This window comes from Leptidea sinapis, chromosome 21, assembly GCF_905404315.1.
Source record: "Leptidea sinapis chromosome 21, ilLepSina1.1, whole genome shotgun sequence".
Classification (NCBI taxonomy): Eukaryota; Metazoa; Arthropoda; class Insecta; order Lepidoptera; family Pieridae; genus Leptidea; species Leptidea sinapis.
Genome location: NC_066285.1, coordinates 6842237 through 6864334, shown reverse-complemented (window position 1 = coordinate 6864334; position 22098 = coordinate 6842237). Strand labels below are relative to the sequence as shown.

Here is a 22098-nt window from a genome sequence, read left to right as displayed (position 1 = left end):
TGCATCTGGGGGTCTGTATATACTAACAACAATGGCGCGCTCGAGCTCTGCACAGGCTATTTCAATTGTACGTTCAACAGAGAGGCCCACAATATCTTCTCGTTCTTTGAATTTAAATAATTTTCTTACAAGAATAAGAGAGCCGCCACGTGTAGCTTTTTTTCTGCTAAACGCACTTGCCACCTGGTGACCACTGAAGTTAAAAATGAGCTCATATTTTCTGAGCCAGTGCTGTGTTAAACATAAAATATGTATATCTTTATGATTTATATATAACTCCAGTTCAAGTTCTTTACCTAATAATCAATAATAGTTTTGGTGCATCAGGTTTGCAATTTTACAATTATTACTTATTCTAGTACTTGTTATATTGCATTGTGTTTTTACACTGCTAGAGGAGTCCCCTATTGTCTTATAATATATTTTATAATATATTTAATAAATATAATATATTTTATAATATATATATTTTACTAGTGGACCCAACAGACGTTGTCCTGTCGGAAATTTCGGACACACGTCTTAAATATGAAAAATCGGTCCAGCCGTTAGGAGGAGTCCACTAAAATACACTATATGGACGGAATTGAGAGTCTTAACCAATCTCAAATACACTGGAACACACAAAAATATCATCAAAATCGGTCTAGCCGTTTTGGAGGTAGTTCAATTGTGAATCTAAACCATTCTCGAATCCACCTGAAGACACACATCAATCTCAAATTCACTGGAACACACAAAAATCTCATCAAAATCGGTCCAGCCGTTCAGGAGGTAGTTCAATTGTGAATCTAAACCATTCTCGAATCCACCTGAAGACACACAGAAAGTTTCAATAAAATTGGTCCAGCCGTCTAGGAGGAGTTCAGTGACATACACACGCACACAAGAATTATATATATAAAGATAATCAATAAAAGACTTTATTATGATATGAATAAAATTTAAGTAATATCCTAAGTTTTTCTCAAGTTAAACAATTTCAATATTAAATAGTTCAACTTAGATTACTTTAAGTTATCACATCTGGTAGTTTTTTACGTTGTTTTATTTGTAATTAATCTTTCTAGTTGAACCTTACAGTATGAATATGAATCATTTAAGTTAGGTCGTATTTTGAAACGAAGTTTTGTTTGTCACGCTATGATGATATTTCTGATAGCAAATCTAAACAACTAAGGCACCTTTTTTAATATTCAATTAACCTAGGACTAATATTCAGAAACAACATTTATCTTTTCCTTACATAATGATGGTGAGATACTTATTTATGCAACTATTGTGTATTAAGGGGCATTAAAACACGAATGTGGGTTTATCATGTGATAATAGTATCACATGAGTGTTTTAATAGCTAATTATCAACAGATGCATACATGACTTTATCTACACCCCAATTATGTATCCTCTATAAAAGATTCTGAAACAGTTAGCTTACTGCTAACATTAAAAAAGCCAGTCTTAGTAACATAACATTATCCAAAGAAGTGTTTTTATGAGTTTGCATTCATTCCGTTTGGATGATATAATGTTGTACTGAATTACATTACAACACTCGTTTGGATGATGTAATGGTTATTAGGACATTGTTTTAATTTAGGAAATAAGCTGTTTTAGAATCTTTAATAGAGGATTTAAAGCATGGGTGTAGATAAATGTAAAAATCGTCACAATCCATTACAAAATAAACCAGACATCCATAATGTCAGTAAATGTTATAAATAGTAGAAAAGCTATTTTCCTGTATCGTCCAAATAAGTTCGATACCAATTTTCGGATACATGTTATATCAAGGAGAGAATTTATGAGTTGAATCGTGCGTGGGTTATTCTAAAACCCCGTCCATCTTCTGTATTTATGTTTACAGCTTTGAGACCGCAGCCTGTACACTGGTGCTTTAATACTCAATATATTTTATACAGAAACCTTGTGTGTACAAGGAAATATATTCCACAAGTAATGATAACGTTTAATTGTTAATTACAGATAATATTTAGTTTAATTTAAACCAAGGCAGTACAGTTACTGATACGACAAAATTACGATGTAATTAAAGGCAAATGAGATATTTTCTCCCTTAATAATTGGGAACTGTACCTTCGATTTGGTGACAAGTACCTTGGATCCTAGAAAGGGTCACTAGTCGAATTCAACTCGGATGGGCAGCATTCGGGAAACTCCGTAGAATCTACTCGTCCCGAAAACCACAGTGTATGAAAACGAAGCTTTTCAACCACAGTTTTGCCAGTGATGACTGATGAGAAAGTCATGGTTGCTCAGAGGGCAATGGAGAGCGCTATGAGAGATCGAATCAGAAATCAGGAGATCCGTAGGAGAACTAAAGTCACCGACATAGCCCAAATGATTGCGAAACTGAATTGGCAGTGGGCAGAGCACATAGCTTGACGGACAGATGCCCGGTAGGGCAGTAAAGTCCTTGACCTTGGCGACCACGTACCGGAAGACGCAGTGTTGGTAGACCCTCCAAAAGATTGACCGATACGAAATACGTTGGATGAGGGCAGCGCAGGACCGATCGTCGTGGATATCTTTGGGGGAGGCCTTTGTCCAGCAGTGGACGTCTTCCGGCTGATGATGATGATATTTTCTTGTCGAAAGGTGACAGTGTATTTTGTTATAATTTGGATTATATTTATTGTGATCCATATGGTTAAGATAATTTTTATTAATTGATATGACTACTCAGATAGGTACCTCGAGCAGTGTTCATTTCGAAACATATAAAATAAATGTTTTAGAACCCTAACTATATTTATTATTACAATTATAAAACTCTAACCTTCCGGCAAATTGAAAATATTCAATATTTGAAATTGCTTTTCTTCCCTCAGTCATAATTACTTGAAATATCAACCCTTGAGTTACTAAAGGCCATTTCAGTACATATTTGATCTCCATAACTCACTATTAATTACCTGCTTCCTTCCTTACATAGTGTCAGATGTTTCAATTTGGGTTCTTATTATTTTATTGATCTTATCAACAAATTCATTATTTCTCTCCAAAATCCATTATGATCATCAAGGTTATTTATTTTCACAAAATTGATTTCTTTCGAATACTTTATGATGTTAATTAAGGCACTACCTCCGCTTCGTTGCGCAGAGAAATGCCTTGCTCGGAGTATTCTTTCCCAGTAATCGGATTTCTTCATCTGTCGAAAGGAGTATCTGGTTTTGATAAAACTCCTTGAATTTTTGACTGCAGGTAAAGAAAAGTATCATATAACCCCCGTGCGTTGGAAAGGGACGGACGCTTGTCATATAACGTCAGTACGCAAAAACACTTTGATTGGTGATTTTTGGAGTTTTCCTGAATGGACGTCACTGTCGTAACTAATATTGCAGCCTTAACACGTACGAATTATAATAACAATGAAAGAACTCCCACTCGCACACTTCATAATTAAGTTAAATCATTCACTACTGAATTCGCATAATTTTCATCAACGTAGCCATCTGATAGTTGAATTGGGATTTAATTATTTTTTAAAGTAAAACAGAGAATGAGAAAATTGGTATTAGTGGTATAAATATCGTATACACATTCATGTTATTCATTTTTATAAACATTTGTATTTTGATATTGCATTAAGGCTTACTTATCATTTTCAGATTTTATGATGTAGGGTATGTTTATAAAATATTGTGCGAGTTAATTCTATATGAATTTATCAACTCTAGTATATCTAACTAGCGGACCTGACAGACGTTGTTCTGTTATAAAAAAAAAGTCTTGAAGATGGAATTTCGTAAAATCCTCTTCGCGGTGAAACGAATATTCCTACCAAACTTCAAGTGTCTACCCTACCTCTACACATTATTCCAGAGATATCGTGATGTGTCAATGAAAAGGTGGAAATCTCTTATATTATATATATATGTATAACCAAAATTGTGATTGAGGATGTGATCTGAAGGCTAATTTTTTTATAAGATAAAAGTTCAAGTGTCCGTGATCATCACACAGTATAGAATTAGCTGCATTGTAGCTGTTATGTAGCTAATTCTATACTATTTTAAGTAAAAGTGATAGAGGTGTACAAGTCGCTAAAAGTACGGATTATGAATGCGTTCTTCTTAAAAGAGATAAGGGTTAAGTGAATAGCATACAGTTTAAGATATATCTCGGATTGCTTGTATAAGATCAGGGATAAATGATTAACGAACTGTGTGGGATTTAGTAACTTACAGGTGACTAACAGAATAGTTTTCTTATATGCTAAGAATATTGGACCGACGGCTCATTTGTTATCATTTCCACCAGCATGGGTTAGTTGTACGGCCATTAACCCGTATTCTGAATATCTACCAAAATAATTATGGTTAGCCTCGAAAAGTACTAGCATTTCTCTATGAATTATTCAATATTACAAAACAAAATAAAGCTCAATTAATTGGCGACATAGCCATTCAATACGCTCATTAAAGCGAAACAGGTGTGGCAATTTATACCGACCATATCTTTGTTATCTGGACAAATAAAGATAACCTAGCTATATTTCTTATCTCTTCAGTAACGATCGTACAGTGCCAGTGGTTACTAGTCTGAACAAAGTTTAAAGCAGTGAGTTATTGGTGTCATGGTGGGTTTAGGCAGAGAGGGCCAAGGGCCGACCGTCGGGAAACTCGAATCGCAGATTTATTGCATCAAATACACGCTGTTCTGCTTCAATGTTGTTTTGTGGGTATGTGTACTTTGAATTACGGGCACGTACTTGGTTCTCGTCGAGTGTCCCGGGAATTGGAAAATTTTATTGTGCTGCATTATCCAGCTGAAGTGGATGTTGCTGACAAGTTTATTTGAGGATTTAAGCTTAGCTCAGATGAAAACTGAAATAGCTTCTTTATTATTGATAGCCACTGAGATAATTGTGTATTTAAGTGTTATCTCCTACATTTCATTCGTGTTCTACTTTTGTTTTTGAGTTATAAATAGTTAAGGCTATGGCCAATTGTTGGTGTTGAACCATCGAATACCTCACACCATAAGATCTCAACTATAATTAAATGAATGAAAATAAGTCGTATTTTATGTGTATATCGTCAATATATCAGAAACAAAATCATATCTTTCGTATTCATCCGTACAGATCGGCCTAAATCGAACACAGAACCAAAACATTTACACGTGTTAAATATCTGCTGTTTTCTGAAGTGGAAAATTTTTGGAATAATAATTTGTCTATAAATTCACAAAGGCAGAGTTTCTGCCGTCACCGAAACCGAATCTAGTACCGAAGTAAGAATATTGCCGAAACTTGCCGAACCCAAAACCGAACCATAATATTTCGTCGATCACTACGTGAAATACAATAATATTGCAATAATTAACGTGGAGAGAACTCGATCACACAGAAAAACAAAGATAAATCCAACGTTGTATTTTCATTTCCTCCCCGTAATAAGTTTAACCATATCTTCCAAGAATTTTCGTAATTGTGTTTTCTATTTCCTTTAATCTACCAGAATCGTGCTATCTCACTCTATCAGATACAAGTAAAAATACGAGTACTTTGTTTGAAATATAGGGCCGCGTTAGATTCATTATCAGGAAGATAAGAACTTGTCCTGTTTTCCGAGTATGTGAATCACTTAGATGATATCATCACCATTATGTTGGTTAGTGTAAAACAGCCGATTCAATATCCGTAGATCCCTAGTTTAAACATTATTTAGAATCTAGATTCAGTGTCATCGTCAATTGATCGTTTGTTTTCAATCTACATTTAATGTAGGTGCTGCACGATTTTAAAATACAAAAAATGGACAGTAGGGATAGACGATAGAAGTGAAAAATTAAAACTATAAAATGTAAAAATAAAAAATTATCGCGCGAAAATGTTCCTGACGCAGACATTTTTCAATGAGCCATCATAATTCATTTTAGATCTACAATATATTATTATATAAAATAACGGGCAGGAGTGTAATTGTACTCTCCAGCTTCCCTTATTCGACTCCATCTAATTTCATCCAAACGAGCGTAACGTAGCCCACCTTGATTACTCAGTCTCAAACTGCTCACTGCGTCCTAAAGAAGTTCTCATTTCGAAAAATTCAAAGCTGCTCAGGAAACTGTACAGAAATACGCTTAAAATCTTTCATCAAAATCTCACATTTTTAATATAATTTTAAACTTATCAAGCTGTATAGTCAGACATGATGCATTGGCTTTCAGTGTAGAGTTAATTGAAAAATGAATGATTTATTCTCCACAGTTAGAACCGCTAGGAATTGAATTACAAAATAAATTTATCGCGAACTATAGTCTGTGACACTTTATTTGACGTACGTGCTTTCCGGCAAAAGAGTAACATAGGCAGTGTGCTTTTTCCAACACGCAGTTAACAGATTGCTACTAGAATAATACTCAGTTGTTCAGTTCAATACTTTGAATCTTTTTTGTTTGCTACACCTTTGCAAACAGCAATCTGAATTTGAGTTATCAGATTTAGACAGTTTGTTATTTGTATGTGATTATTGTGTTGTGATTCAAAATTTATGGCCGATGCGAAACTCGAAACCGCGTCTGTAGGGTTCCGTCCGAGCGCTTTTACCAACTGACCGAACCGTACGAGTGACGCATCGATGAAAAATCGTGGTACGTCTTTTTCAACTCTCAGGTAGTGGATCCATCTACAGGATCTACTTTACATTAATAACCTGCTTAATTACTAAATATTTTAAAGTGGATCGTGTTATATTTTATAATAAACTCCCAAATGAAATTAAAATATTACCTATTAAAAAATTTAAATGTATCGTAAAAAATAATTAAACATCGAAGGCCTAATATAATGTGAAAGATTATTTGAATGATAAAGATAGTTAGAATTAATGTTCTAAATTTTGTTAATGAATATTGTTATACTCATTTGAATGCTATTGTAACTTTTGTACTTCATCCTGACTTGCACTAAATAACTTATAAAGTTTTACAGTGAATAAAGATTTTTTGACTTTGACTATATATATGTGTGTATTGAATGAATATATATATATATATATATATATATATATATATATATATATATATATATGTGTATTGAATGAGAATGAGTTGTCATGCTCCGCTATGACAAACTCGTACGGAAAAAACTGGATCGAGTCGACCCAGAGAGCGCGATGAGTGAGAGCGAAATTATCCAGAGCATACATAGAGAAACACAATAGTTATAATAATTTATATAAATTCAAAAATTTATTTACCTATTATTTTTCTTCGTTGCCTATTATTCTAATTATTCCCCGCAAACTGCACCGTAGATTCACTAAGGCTTGGCGATTAAAAAGAGCCAAAAAATATATTTGACAATCCTCTTAAGTGCTTAAGAGCTTACTACTCTGAAGTGGTAAAATGGATCATCTATGTATTAACAGCTAAACATCACTACCGTCCAATCTTTCATTTGTTACAAACGAGTACTAGACTATTATGGTCAAATTACCATGGGGCAACCAAATAATCTGGAGAAATGTATTGTAGTGACAAAAGTTGAGAGCAAAAGACCACGTTGACCATGAGATTCCCTGCGACAAACCTAACGATATGGAGGTAGCTGATAAGTCAGCGAGCCTTTTTAGAACTATCACGACCATCATTAATAAGGGTGAGTGGTACGTATATGTTGAGGTTGTCCGCCTCTTCAATGAAAAATAATTAGAACGTTGCGGGATAATTAAATCAATAAATTCCTATAGAGCAACAAAACACCGTGCACAAAAAATGTGTCTCGAAATATGCTTGTTTCGGTTGTACTTTGCCAATCTTCCCAGTAACGAAAATAAAATAAAAACTCGAACAGCCCATCAATAGAGCCTCAATATCCTCTATTGTAGGCATAAGTAAAAAAATTGCAGTTGCAGAGACTGCCAATAGAAGTAAAAGCTTAGAACTTTTAGCATTAAAATTTGAAAATTAATATTTAAAATTCCAATATAATGTTTAAAAAATAATTAAATTATTAATTTCAATTTATTTTTAAACATCTTTTCAATAATATATAAATCAAGGAAAAAGACTATTTTAAGAATCCACAGTATATACACATTGAACTTTTCACTAAATCTTCGCACAGTACAGCAGCTGTATAGCTACAGATATACTGCTATAAGGCATTTCGGCGTCGCGAACTCACGAGATTTTACCAATAAAAAATTGTCTAAATCTATATGTTTACATTTATTATTTTTATTATTTAATTATCGCGTGCGCCAGTCATGAGCATGTCGATAACGCGAACCTGTAAGATTTTCCCCTACCAAAATGTGCCCAACGCGGCTAAAAAAGTTTTCACATCAAAGAAAAACGGGTTGCATTCGCTGCGCTGTGAAAACATTAACGTTGTGCATTTTTGAATATTTTGGAATGGTAAGGGAATAATTTTTTATCAGTATAAAAGTACTGTCATTTATGCGGTTAAATTAAATATTCATTTATTGCGCTCGATTACTTATTGATCGTACACAAAAATTACAATGTTTATAACTTAAAAAAATTTAAAATTTTAGAACTATTGCAATTATTCAATATTAACAAATTTATCCCCCGGAAAAATCAACATTCTTCCATAACTTCAACGAATGTCTTACGAATTTTTGATCAGGCCACGTGTCCTGACGCGAGTTTAACATTCTTAATACCCATCTCAAGAAAAGTTCTCAACGCCGCTGAATAAGTTTTCACTTCAAAATCGACGATGCTGAGAATTTAGATATATACTTAGCTTCATATATCAATGCTGTTCAGTTTTAGCTGCCATACCTAAAATTGTAATTTTTATAGACTAAGCTTATGATTTAAATACGAAAATATTTAAGCAAGCTAGAGCTAATCTTCTTTGATCTATTATTTCGATATTTGATCTTGCTTTATTCTTATAGGATCCAATAGTAATGAGTTTATCTTGCACAATGGCATACCCAGTAAAACAATCCTAAAGGTAGTTGAAATTAAATACCTAATCTTTGTTGTTTTTGCAAATATACAAGAAAATAAAGTTCTGGCAAAGAGCAACAAAAAACAGATGTTTCACACAATTTTAGATGGACAAGCGAATTATGGGCGCGTTGGTAATTTTGTACACAATGGGGTATCCTAAGTCATCTGAAGTTATAACGAAAACATACGGGCGTAACTCGGAACGCCGTGAAAATAAAAACCCAAGTTTATTTTATTTGTACGTAAATTCATCATGTCTTGTTATAATAATGTGCGCTTGTTCTGGACTTCTTTATTTCTATAGAGCTGAATCGATATTTCATTTCTTACATTGTCCGGATAAAACTATGCGGTAAAGATAAATTATCGAGATGTTTCATTAACAATTAATTTCCTTCTCATAATATAAAATTGTGTACTAAGGTCAGTATTATAACAAATTTTAAATGTTTTTAAGAAACATATTTTTATCACCAAAATTATATATTTAGATGTCAGCTATTGCACAGCCGGTAATTGCCCCGCCGACGGTCAAAAAAGTGTTTACATTGTATAGCTTGGATTGAAAAAATCATGAATACTCTTGTTCTTGGTCGTATTCTCTAGTAGTCTGTATTCATTTCTGAAGGTTGTAAACATAATTCAAGGTTTTCATAACGTTGGCCACTAATGCCTTCAACTCTTTTCGGTCCTCGGCCTTCCTTATTGCGGTCGTATGTGGTAGACCCATGAGTGTCTTGATCTAGTCCGACTAGCGGATAGGGGATTGTCCGCGTGGTCTTCACCTTGCCTAATAATAATAATTAATAATATACAATCACAAAGGTTAGTCATTGGCGTTTTAAGAATTTTCTGTCTGTCTGTTTGATTGTGCACGCCAATCTCCGAAATAGTAAAACTGTATTGAATCGAGTTTTCACTAATGCATTATAGCGGGCTCCTTTAACATTTAGTATTTAATATAATCGGTTCGCGAAAAAAACGTTAAGTTAAATTTAATAATACGCCGCAAAGTACGTGGTTATAATCACCTGCTTGTAAATAATTTAAACTTAAAACTCTAATAGGCTGAAGATAACAATGATATATATTTTACCAGCCGTTACTTCCAACTACTACCTAGTGATATCTCGCCAATTGAGTTTATTTCATGAGGTTTGTTATTGATATATCAAGGCTACTTTTCTCAAAATGATAACTGTAAATTATTGTGGGCCCTTCATTTAATAGCAGATTTGAAAGCAGGAAAATAAGACATTATAAATCCCACATTTAATTTAGCATTCAAAATAAATAATTGCTAATAAAAACGTAATAGGAATTCAGAAACACGTATTTAAATTTTTTTTTTACTTTGCTTTATTTATTTCCAAGTCTTGCTATGGCGTTTGTAAAGATTATAAATACAGTACTATTTATTTTTAATGTACAAAATAACATCAGACCGGTCAGATGTTTATTATAACTTAAGAAGAAGAATTGCTTCAAAGTACGTTATAAGGATCCGTATGTTTGTATTTCCAAGGCATTAGTAGCACGTGGCGTCGCTACTAAATCCTTGCACTCGACATAACTCGCCGCTCGATACAGCGGTTATTAAGCCGAGTTAATTAGGAAAATTAAACATCACGCCCCCATTATAGGGGGTAATGTATTAGTGGGGAAGCACAAGGATCATATAATTATATTGTTTCTGTACAACAAATTTAATATTTTAATTATTGTTGGCGTATGTAGCTCCGAGAATTTATGCCATGTATTTTAAATGGGATCAATTTATTTACAATTGTTGTGTAGAACATTTTATATTATATATGTGGGGGCAAACGGGCAAGAGACTTGCTTGGTAGGAAGTGGCGAGGCACCCACCTATGGAATCCACAACATCAAGACTCAAGTGGTGCATTGCCGGCCTTTACGATGGGAGTTGCTCTATTCTTGAAGGTCCCTGAGCTGCATTGTGTCGGGATTAATTGCAGCTGGTAATTAATTCTACAAAGTAGCTATATGGAGGAAGTTCCTCGCAAAGCAGGCGGTTGTTGAATGACAGATGTGAACAAGGTGCGGGTGGAATTTCGCATTTTGACAATGTCCGGCCGTGGTGGAATACTTATCTTATCGTTATCTTCTTCTTCTCTTATCACCACATAAAGCAAAACATCCTTAGCTCTTTCATAAACATTAGGATTATCGTCTTTACCTAAAACTGTACCTACATAGTTCAAGGCCAACTTATAAAAATTGCTTAGTTTTTTTATACTATAAATAGGTATGTATTCGTCATTTTAAAGCAATATTCTTTCGTCCGACGCACAAAGCTCGCTCATGAGTCCTGTGTATCTGTGTGCAGCAATATAGCCTCTCTGTAGAGGCCGCCTCGCCTAAATACCTATACGGGGAGTGACAGGCCTGGTATATCTTATATTTCTTACCTATCCTAAAATCTTGCCTCCAAGTGACAGTTTGAACGAGATACAATACAGTGCCCAATTTGTCTTTTCTTTGTCGGAGAGAATTAATCTCTCTAATCTCTTAGTTGCGATGGATGCTGCGATACGATTTCATTTGTTGAGGTCGGGTTCTCCTTTGATAGCAAGTGTGATTCTTCTAGTTCAGCTAACCTTTCTGTCCTCTTCTAATTAGTGAGCTCTCTTTGTCATTCATAAATAAATAATTAATATTTTAGGAATTCAGTAATAAATATGTATCAACCTTTATATTTCAGAAGTCTTATATTAAGGATTGGTTCCTGCTGCGCTCCAACTAGATACCCCACTATCTTAGAACTTTTAATTTGTGAAAGTTTGATAGGTGAAAGGCGTTAGGCGATATGATCCATGTAACATAGTTATTCTATTGAATGAAGAATAATTCGTCTATAGTAAAGGCTTATACTAAATTATTAAATTAAGTAGTTTCATGTAATATTTCCTTGTTGATTAATATTAAAACATCCACAAAACTGGAATAAATTTAAAATATTATGAATAAATATTATAATATATATAAACATTGGCCACAAATATTTAAATAGAGTGTCCCCGACCACTGCACCACCAGCTAAAAATTATGTTAAAATTCCCTTAACGATATAGAGTTCTATTATTCTTGTAGTTCCAAGAATATATCACAGATCCTTAACACTTCAGTTACCATCAGCTACATTCCACACAAATTGTGAACTTAGCATTAAAATTTCCACATCTTTGGCAAAGATCGCGCCAAAACCCGGTTTCACCAAATTGGAAAATGTAGCCAAAACCCCTAAGCGTCAAGTGTCACTCAAAACTGCATTCGTTAAGGTGCAGTCGTGGTGCAGCACAAATGAGAAATAATCTTTGAATTCTTTCGTCCGTTGGCTTTCAATAATTGACTTTTGGATTTAAGCCAAGACAAATGGCGTTCGACTGCACTGCTGCCCGATTTTAAATGAGACATATTCTATTAAAGTTCACGATTGTTATAAATCATTGCATAGGGAATGATTAATACAAGAAATCTCTCGACTTAATTTCGATTTGAATTTGGACATAAACCTACTAGGATACGCCAGTTAAGTGAATTCATGAATTAAATGTAGATACAATTTTTAAGTGGCACTGTGCTTATATGCACTTCGATTGAATATATTTTATTTTTTTAAAAACACTTGAAAATTAACATTATTACATTTTTACCTTAGCTTCCCCGACAATTCCTAACATTTTCAGAGCACGTCCCCTTAAATTTGAGGAAAACTAAGGAAAAAAAAATGAAATGCTATGAATGAGAGTTAAATTAATACCTACTTATCATAGAGTATTGGCCTCGATGAAGCTTGGCGTCATAAATAGAGCACGGCAATACTTCAAGCCCTCTACATTCTAGCGCTTTACAAGGCGCAGTTCCGGCCACATATGGAGTATTGCTGTCAACTCTAGTCTACCGCACCCCAGTACCAGCTCGATCGATTTGACCAACGCAGATCAGCTCTAATTGTCGGGGACCTAGTGCTTTGTGAACGGTTGGATCACTTGGCATTGCGTAGAGACGTCGCTTCATTGTGTGTCTTCTACCGCATTTATCACGGGGAGTGTTTTGAAGAGCTGTTTCACCTGATTCCTGCCATTGAATTCCAACTTCACAACACGCTACAAATTATGATATCATACCCAATGCGGTTTTCCAGTGCTTTCTTCCATGTACTTACTACAAAGCTGTGGAATGAGCTTCCTTGTGAGGTGTTTCTGTGACGATACGACAAAAAAGCGCGTACAGCTTCCTTAAAGGCCTCTAGATTCCTCTGATGTTGCAAGAGAATGCTGGCGGTGGTGATCACTTAACACCAGGTGGACCCGTATATTCGTTTGTTTCCATAAAAAAATCTTTACTTTACGCGATAGTATAAATATTTTAATTTTTAAATCAACGTTGCTTTGAATAATTAAACAAAAATAACCCCATAAATTCCAAATATATCTCGTCAAGAAAACAATAACCATACCCCACAGGCAGTATTACTCAATCAAAGGAAACCGCGATTTAATTAGACTTGACATCAACTTGTGTACAACTTACGTCACAACGCGTCAGTTTTAATTAAGTAACAACATGAATTGGGTTATTGATTTGACGTACAATACATGAATATGTTAGAAGCGTCTCATCAAAATATCTATTTCAAGTATTTTGCGATGTGGTGAAATATTTTCCTAAGTAAAATAGTAGATTAATTATCAAGGGACGAAACGATTATATTTTAGGGTTTTTGTTTTAAAATATTCGTGAATCGAGTTTCGCAATGCCCCCAAGGTCACTCTTTTAATCACCCTCGATAGGAAAATAAGTAAGTGCAACTTAGAGATATGAATATGTTATGTTTATATCATCATCATCATCACCAGCTGTAAGACATCTACTGCTGCACAAAGGCCTCTTGTTATGTTTATATACTTACATATAATCAGAAACAATGAAACACAACATAGTGATGACTAATACAATAATGGAAATGCATCTTAAAAATTTAATTCAGACTTCGTTTTTTATGAAAGTAAGTGACGATACGAGCAGGACGTCCAGCTGATAGTAATTGATACGCCCTGTCCATTACAATGCAGTGCCACTCAGGATTCTTAAAAACCCCAAGCTTTCTAAGCGGCACTACAACTGCGCTCGTCACGTTGAGTCATAAGATTCTACTCTTATTCTCATTAGCCCATTAATTTCATTAGCTACGGCGCCCTTCAGACCAAAACACAATAATGTTTACACATTACTGCTTGACGGCAGAAATAGGCGCCGTTGTAGTTACATACATTCATACATTTGTCAAAAAAATAACATTGCCATTGTGCTTTCATTTTATATTATTCCCGGAATGTTGAGGTAAAAGGTTTTCTGGAGGTAATATAATACTTTCAGTCTCACTACTTGAGGAAGATACATACTTTTATTATAAAACTTAGTAGAATTTGAGCAAACAATTGCAAACGCAGTCGGAATAAATTCCGCACGTTTCTATATTATATGCAAACATTTTTCTGAGCTTGCACTTGGATTACTTATCATTAAGCCTGCCATAAAATGTACTTAATTTTTGGTAATTGAAACCTTTACTTACAATATATTCCAAATATCTAACTTTTAGTCGCCAGGGATTATAAGCTATTGTGTTCCCCTTATGTTTTTCTTCATAACGGTGCTTTCTAATAGATGTGTCAAAAACTTTTTTATCTTGTTAACTAAGTTCTGTTTTAATTTTATTATATACAATCATGCAATCACTCGTATCTCCTAGATTACGGGCATCCATTTGCAGTATGTCAGGACCATGCAAGACACAGTTGCCTGCATCTTCCACTTTCACCATATCTTTCATCCGTTGTCTATATTTTAATTCATGAGTCTGCCGATTGTCGTATTCCCCCGACCTGATCTTTCATGGTACGCTAAAGGCCACTCCCAATACTTCCTTCGTCCATGTTTGTGCATTCAACCTATGTTCTCCTTCTTTTCTATTTTTCCCTCTCTACATGACATGACCACCTCAACATTTTGTCACCAATAACTGTCACTATCTCTTCTATATCTCCACAGTGTTCTCTGATTTTACTATTACTAAATCTATCTCTCAAATTAGCTACCCTTAAATTACCCCTTACTAACTTCGCAAAAATGCTCATTTCCAACGCATTTATTCGGCTTCATTAATTTTCTGCCACACAGTAGATAGGCGTAGGTTGGAACCAATATGTCTCTAATATCATTTACTCGGATACCCGCTTTCACTCTCCTTTCAATGTCACCTTTTCACCACTTTCCATCTCTTTTTTTTATGAAAATAAGGGACGAGACGAGCAGGACGTTCAGCTGATGGTAAATGATACGCCCTACCCATAACAATGCAGTGCCGCTCAGGATTCTTGAAAAACCCAAAAAATCTGAGCGGCACTACAATTGCGCTCGTCACCTTGAGACATAAGATGTTAAGTCTCGTTTGCCCAGTAATTTCACTAGCTACGGCGCCCTTCAAACCGAAACACAGTAATGTTTACACATTACTGCTTCAGGGCAGAAATAGGCGCCGTTGTGGTACCCATAATCTAGCCGGCTTCCTGTGCAAAGGAGCCTCCCACTGGATCCATCTCTTAAATACATTCAACAAAACTCGCATTTACTTTTGTTCATAATTTTATTAGTTAATAAATCATTGCTATCATTTACCTTTTGAATACTTACTTAAATATTTTTTTTTTCGATTTAAGATGCTAAGGATCGAAACACGATAATGATTGGCCACTATTGCTTCACTGCAGAAATCGAGGCTTCTGTGGCTGGTAAACAACTAATCTAATCAAATTTCATTAACTTCATACCATGATGGTCTTTTCATTTATAATATAATACGAGAAGTAAAATTTTTCAAAATATGAATGAAAACATAGAAATACTTACACTGATAAAATCATAATACATTTTAGCACCAGATACAGTGAAAACAACTCGAAAACAGCTAAACCCCCTAAATTCCGTTTATATGCGTAAACATCATATAAACGCCTACTTAAAAATGATTTTGTTGTTATGGTAAGAATATTATGGTTGTCAAAAACCAAAATTTTTCACATCCCATTCCGAGCACCGAAGTGTTGCTTAGAATAGATAAAATCTCCCACATAAGATATTCAAATCCCTTAAGTGCACGTTGCGGTTGAATTGCGAGAAAAAGTCCCATTTTGAAACGCTGTAAAACTCTTTATTATTCCAGCTTTGCAGGTATCCTTCGGGAGTTACAATCTAAGCTTGTCGGCTACTTACTAAACGTTCCCGGCAATAGCTCCTAAAAGACAAATGTAATAATATTGTATTGCATTGATTGATATAGTCTATGTATATTAGAAATTTGTATGTTCATTAAAAAACATGGTGAACTTTTTAAACTAGCAAAGGTCTATTCCATATTAGGATTAAGAGATCCAATTCGCCTTCTGATGCCATACTGTAGAACAGCGCTTCATCAAAATAACGCAAATGTTATGTGTATTAGGGTCTTTAACCACCTTCCAAAGAATATTAGAGAGATGCGTAAAACATTAATGCATAAAAAATTAAAATTATGGCTAATAGATAAATGCTTTCATATCAAAATTTCATACAAATCGCGAGTGTAAGACTTCGCTTGTCACGCACACTAAAGTACCTGGCCTGTTTTCATCGGCTGAGATAAGCGACTCTATCTAGACGTATAAATTATCTAGGGTTATAATCTTCATAGTGTCCAAAAAAACATTTTACCAGATGGCTTCGATAATCAGGTATTCATAAGATCACACAAGACACTTATAAGATGTTATGTTGTAAGGAATGACGAACGAAATTCACGTATCTACATAGTAATGTCATATTTACGCTTAAGTGACGCCGCTACCGTAGCAGACGAGCTCACAGCGACTTTTTACGACGCTATAAATTTTAACGTCGCAAAAACTTGTCTTTCGACCCTAGAGAAGAGCTGAAAGAACCTTTATATACATATGATAAGTAACATATTGTGGAGATTTAAAATGTCCTTGATTTTTAATAGACGCCCACTCTGCGTCTAAGATTATTTAAATGCTACTGACAATCGAAATGTAAAATAAATAATTCATATCAATACCAATCTTATATATAAAATTGTCGTGTCACAATGCTAGTTAGCTTGCTCCTCCGTAACGGCTTTACTGATTTTTACCAAATTTTATAAGCATATTCAGTAGGTCTGAGAATCGGCTACTATCTATTTTTCAGCCCCCTAAATGTTAAGGGTAGTCCACCCCAAATTTTTTTTTAATTATTCGACATTTTTTTTATTTTATTATGATTCAGCATTGAAAAATACATACAAATTTAAAATTTCGCCCTTCTACGATGTACAACTATTTTTGTATCACGAATTTTATATATTTTTTTTTTTTTGAGAGGAGGAAATACTGTTACGTATTTACGCCCCGGAACGGGGACGCCCCATACCGACTAAAACCTCCTCTGTGCTGTTAGCAGCCCTGGCTTTCACAGCGAAGTAGGACGTGGGCCGTGGAGGCCGCAAAGACTACGCAACAACAGTCGCGGGGCGTCTCCTAAGGAGACTCGAACCTCAGACCGGCTGTGTGCTTGTGGGAAGGAGAGAGAATGAAAATGAAAATTAAGATGAAAAGATGAGAAGAACACACTCGCCGGCGAGTGTGGTGATGTTTAGTGTAATGTATGTAAGTGTGTATATGTTTATGATTGTATGTATGTATGTTTGTATGTGTGTAAGTTGTGTAAATGTTAGTGCGCATGTATGTTTGTGTTTGTGTCTGTTTGTGGAGTGTGTTTGTGGTTGTGTAAGTGGTGTATGTCAGTCCGTCAGTCAGTCCGTGTGTGAGTGAGTGTAGTGAAACGATTACAGGACGAGGACTACCGTCTCGTCGGGTATCAAAACAATGTGTGGTGTATCTAAGGTGCGAGCCGCTGGCCATCATCAGAGTGACGAGTGCCAGTGGTTTGCGGTGGTTGACCGCGCCTACGCCTGCGAAGGCGGTGTGTGCGTGTCTGTGTCGGTATTTGTGTGGGTGTCGCGTTCGCGATGGTGATGTCGTCATCCGGGTCTACCGTTACGTGTCTGGGACGTCTTATTGGGTTGAGACTATGGTGAAGGGGGGTGTACCCGCATGCCTTCCTAACCAAGATGTTGGGATGGTTAGGCGCCTTGTCAAAGAAGCGTCGCGAGATCTCTTTAAAGTGTTGAGCTATCGTCGGAAGCTGTAGGTCGCGGTGAAGGTCAAGGTTTCGGATGAACCACGGGGCTCCGGTTGCCATGCGCGTGAATTTATTTTGAACTACTTGCAAACGACGTAAGTAGCTCGGTCGGGTGTGCGCGAAAACGACGCTTGCGTATGACAGTATGGGCCGTACGATGGTTTTGTACAGCGTCACTTTGTGTTTGAGTGGAAGTTTGCTTCGCCCACACACAAGTGGATAAAGGCGACTGAGGACAAATCGGGCTCTATTGCATACCGTATCAATATGTTTCTTGAAGTTCATATTGCTGTTGAACGTGACTCCTAAGTATTTGTAATCCTTCACCCACGGTATGGGTGTTTCATACAATTTTATGACGTCGGTCGGTCGTTTTTTAGCGCGGATGCTATTCGCGTTACCGAAGAGTACCGCTGCACTCTTGGTGGGGTTCACTTCAATCCGCCATTTTCTGAACCAGTTGCCTAGTTCATCGACGGCGGCTTGAAGCACTTTAATGTTCCTGCTCAAGTTTGAGCGGTTCAATAGAGCGGAGCCAAAGTAGAGTGCCGTATCGTCAGCGTACTGAGCGAGCTGGACATTCGGAAACATGGGAATGTCGCTCGTGAAGAGCGAGAAAAGAGTGGGAGAGAGGACTGAACCCTGTGGCACGCCAGACCTGATAGGTCTGGGTGAGGATAGGGTGCCCTCTACTCGATATCGGAAGGAGCGATCAGTAAGGTAGGCTCGTATGATGCGCACGAGCCTGTCTGGCACTCCCAGTTGATACAGCTTGAATACTAAGCCGTTGTGCCATACCTTGTCGAATGCCTTCGCGACATCGAAAAACACGGCTGCCGTGGTAGCGTGAAGTTCACGCCGTACGAGAATGTACTCGGTGAGTCGGTGAGCCTGCTGGGGACACGAGTGAGCGGTTCTGAATCCGAGTATGTCGGGTATCAGGTTGAGCTCCGCGATGTAATGATTAAGACGCGCGAGAATTAATCTTTCGTAAAGTTTCCCGATCGAGTTAATTAAGCTAATAGGCCTATAGCTACTCGGATTAGCTTTAGGTTTATTGGGTTTTGGGATACCGATAACAATGGAATCTTTCCATTGTTCGGGGAACGCGCTATTAGACAAAAGAATATTAAAAATGGTAACCAATAAAGTAATAAGAGTCGAGGGTAGGATTTTAAGAACCCTATTGTTTATAGTGTCGGGCCCCGGGGCCTTCTTGGAGTGAAGCTCCTTAATGATTAGCTTCACCTCTTCGTAAGAGGTGGGTTTTATTACATCGCCTGAAGGGCTCAGAGCGGAGCGACGTTCAACTTCACGATCAACTTCGTCAACGTGTGTCGGGTCGGCTGCTGCATTTGGAGAGCACTGACTCTCGAGACTATCGGCGAGGCATTCAGCCTTCTCATCGTCATCGAGCGCCGGCTGCAGTCCCGGTCTGTCCAAAGGAGGCATGACAGTGGGCGGCTCCTGTTTGAACGCGTGAGGCAGCTTCCAGAAAGCCACATGTGATGGCTTAACGTTGCTGAGCAAGCGGTCCCAACGTTCGCCGCGGAGTTCCGCAATACGTTCCCGTACCACCCGCTGTAGGTAGCGGAGGTGGCGCCTATTCTCGACCGACGGATACCTGTCGTAAAGTCTAGTGGCTCTGTGCTTCTGTGTGAGTAAGTTCCTGACCTCTGGAGGCAGGTTTAGGCGATGCGGTTGCATCGTCGGAACCTGCCTGGAGCAGGCCTTGATCCTATTCTGTATGTGTGACGTCACATGAGAGATAGCACTGTGAGCCGTGTCGACCGAGTCGATGACGTCCGGTATAAGGTCACGGTCGTCGGACTTGATAGACTCGAGATCCTTTTCCAGCCGTTGCCAGTCGATCACTGGTTTCGTCGGTGGTTGAAAGTTGACCGGTGGGCCTAGATTTAGGACGACGGGCCGGTGGTCTGACTCTAATTCGTGAAAAACCTCGATTGAATTTACATTGAGCGTTACGTTCTTAAGTAACGCAACGTCTAGAATGTCGGGTCGGTGCGCGACGTTATCCGGATAATGTGTTGGTTCGTCGGCTGCTATTACTGAAAAGTTCAGCGTGTCTGTCAGCGAATCTAATAAGATTCCGTTTCTATTTGTGGCTCTACTGTTCCAGCTGGAGTGTTTGGCGTTAAGATCGCCGCCCACTATGACTGCAGCCCCGTGGCCGAGTAATGCTTCTATATCTGTGTATAATACTTTTTTGTTGGGCGGAAGATAAGCTGAAATAACAGTGATCGGCTGGTGATTCGCCATACTGACCCGGATGGCAGAGGCCTCGATGTTAGTGAGGACCGGAGGATCTATAGGTATACAGTGTAGAGACCTTTTAAAATAAATGAGGGTGCCGCCCATACGGGTGGTGCGATAATTCCTGGCTAAGTTATAATTAGCGATACGCGGATCGCGTATACGTGGTTTTAGAAATGTCTCTTGCACTAAGAATAGGTCTAATTGATGTTCGTGAGCGAACTCCTTCATCAAGTCTAGTTGAGGCTTAAGGCCTTGGGCGTTAAAATACGCTATACGGAGCGTATGTGGTTTAACCCATCCGCTTACGTAATTAGACATCGCGAATGTTTTTATACTTTCGCCCTATATCGGTGAGGGCACGGAATATTTTGCCGTTGTCTGCCATAACATGCAGGAGCGACGGCGGGTCGTCCCGGACAGCATCGAGCCTGCTGGCCAGGGCTGTGATTTCGTCAATGTCGAACAGCTCTGACAGTTCGAACATGAAGGCAAAGGTGCTGCCGCCTTTGTTACCTGTTGCCGCGGACGCGGGCGCCGGTGGCCTCGGTCGCGGGACCGACGCCGCCGGGCGGGACGCTAGCGGTGGCCGGAGGGGCGCGGGGGCCGCGAGAGTGGCCTCTGTGGCAGCGTTGGCAGCCGGAGGAGACCTCGCCCAGGCGTTTACCTTCGGAGGCGGCGCAGGTTTGAAGGTCGGAGTGAACTCCACCTTCTCTGCTCTGCCTTGCGGCTGGCGGCGCCCTGGGTGACGCTTGTGTTTGGGTGCCTTGGGACACCCGCGATAGCTCGCAGGGTGCCCCTTCTCCCCGCACAAGACGCAGGCCGGGGGCTCCGCGCATTGCGCTGGTCGAGGGCACTCCGGCGTGCCATGTTTGCCGAGGCACTTCACACACCTCGGGGTGTGTTCACAGTTGCGTGCCGAGTGCCCGTATAACTGGCATCTGTGACACTGACCGGGCCCCCCGCGGCCTTGATGCCCTGAAGGGAGCAAATCGATTTAATATTGAAAAGTTCCTTTCCCTCTTGCGTGAGGTCGAGGACGACGAGAACCATGTTAAATGGTTGTTTGTTGGTCGTTCCGCGCATACGGTGCACCTCGTGTGCAGGGTAACCCTGCTCTTTGAGGTCCGACAGAATGTCGGCCTCGTCTAATTCTCTGGGGACGTTCCTAATAACGACCCTCAGACGCTTCTCCTCAGGCAGAGCGTACGTGTGGAAACCCACACTCAGCTCTCTAAGAAGAGATGTCAAGGCGCGGTGATCCGCTACCTCTTTGGTCTCTAATTTGATGAGAGATTGGTACGCCCTCGCCTGGAAGGAGAGCGTCTTCGGGATCCTATTTTTGATAGCTAACCAGCGGCCTCGGTCTCCTATAAAAATAGGAGGCGGGCGCTTGGTCGGAGGCGGTACGCGGGCTTTAGCGGGAGTGGAGCCAGTCGTGGCCGCGGCTTTCTTGGCAGGTGTGCCATCAAGAGAAGGCGATTCGCGACCGCGCTTCTTCTTGCGACTGACGGTGATGAAACCGTCAGCATCCGACGCGACACTCTCCGCTCTCGACGGTAGAGCGGTTTCCGGCTGGGCCGGTGAAGCACTGGA

At 38.3% G+C, this 22098-nt stretch overlaps 1 protein-coding gene across 1 annotated transcript in view; it reads left to right on the top strand.

Annotated features, from left to right (window-relative positions):
- Nucleotides 1–4546: 4546 nt before the first annotated feature.
- The window catches only part of LOC126970474 (tetraspanin-2A), a 33124-nt gene continuing 15572 nt past the window's right edge, over nucleotides 4547–22098 (top strand). The window contains exon 1 of the mRNA XM_050816406.1: nucleotides 4547–4708. Within this exon, the coding sequence (XP_050672363.1) occupies nucleotides 4604–4708 (105 nt within the window). The 5' untranslated portion in view covers nucleotides 4547–4603. The remainder of the gene's footprint in view (nucleotides 4709–22098) is intronic.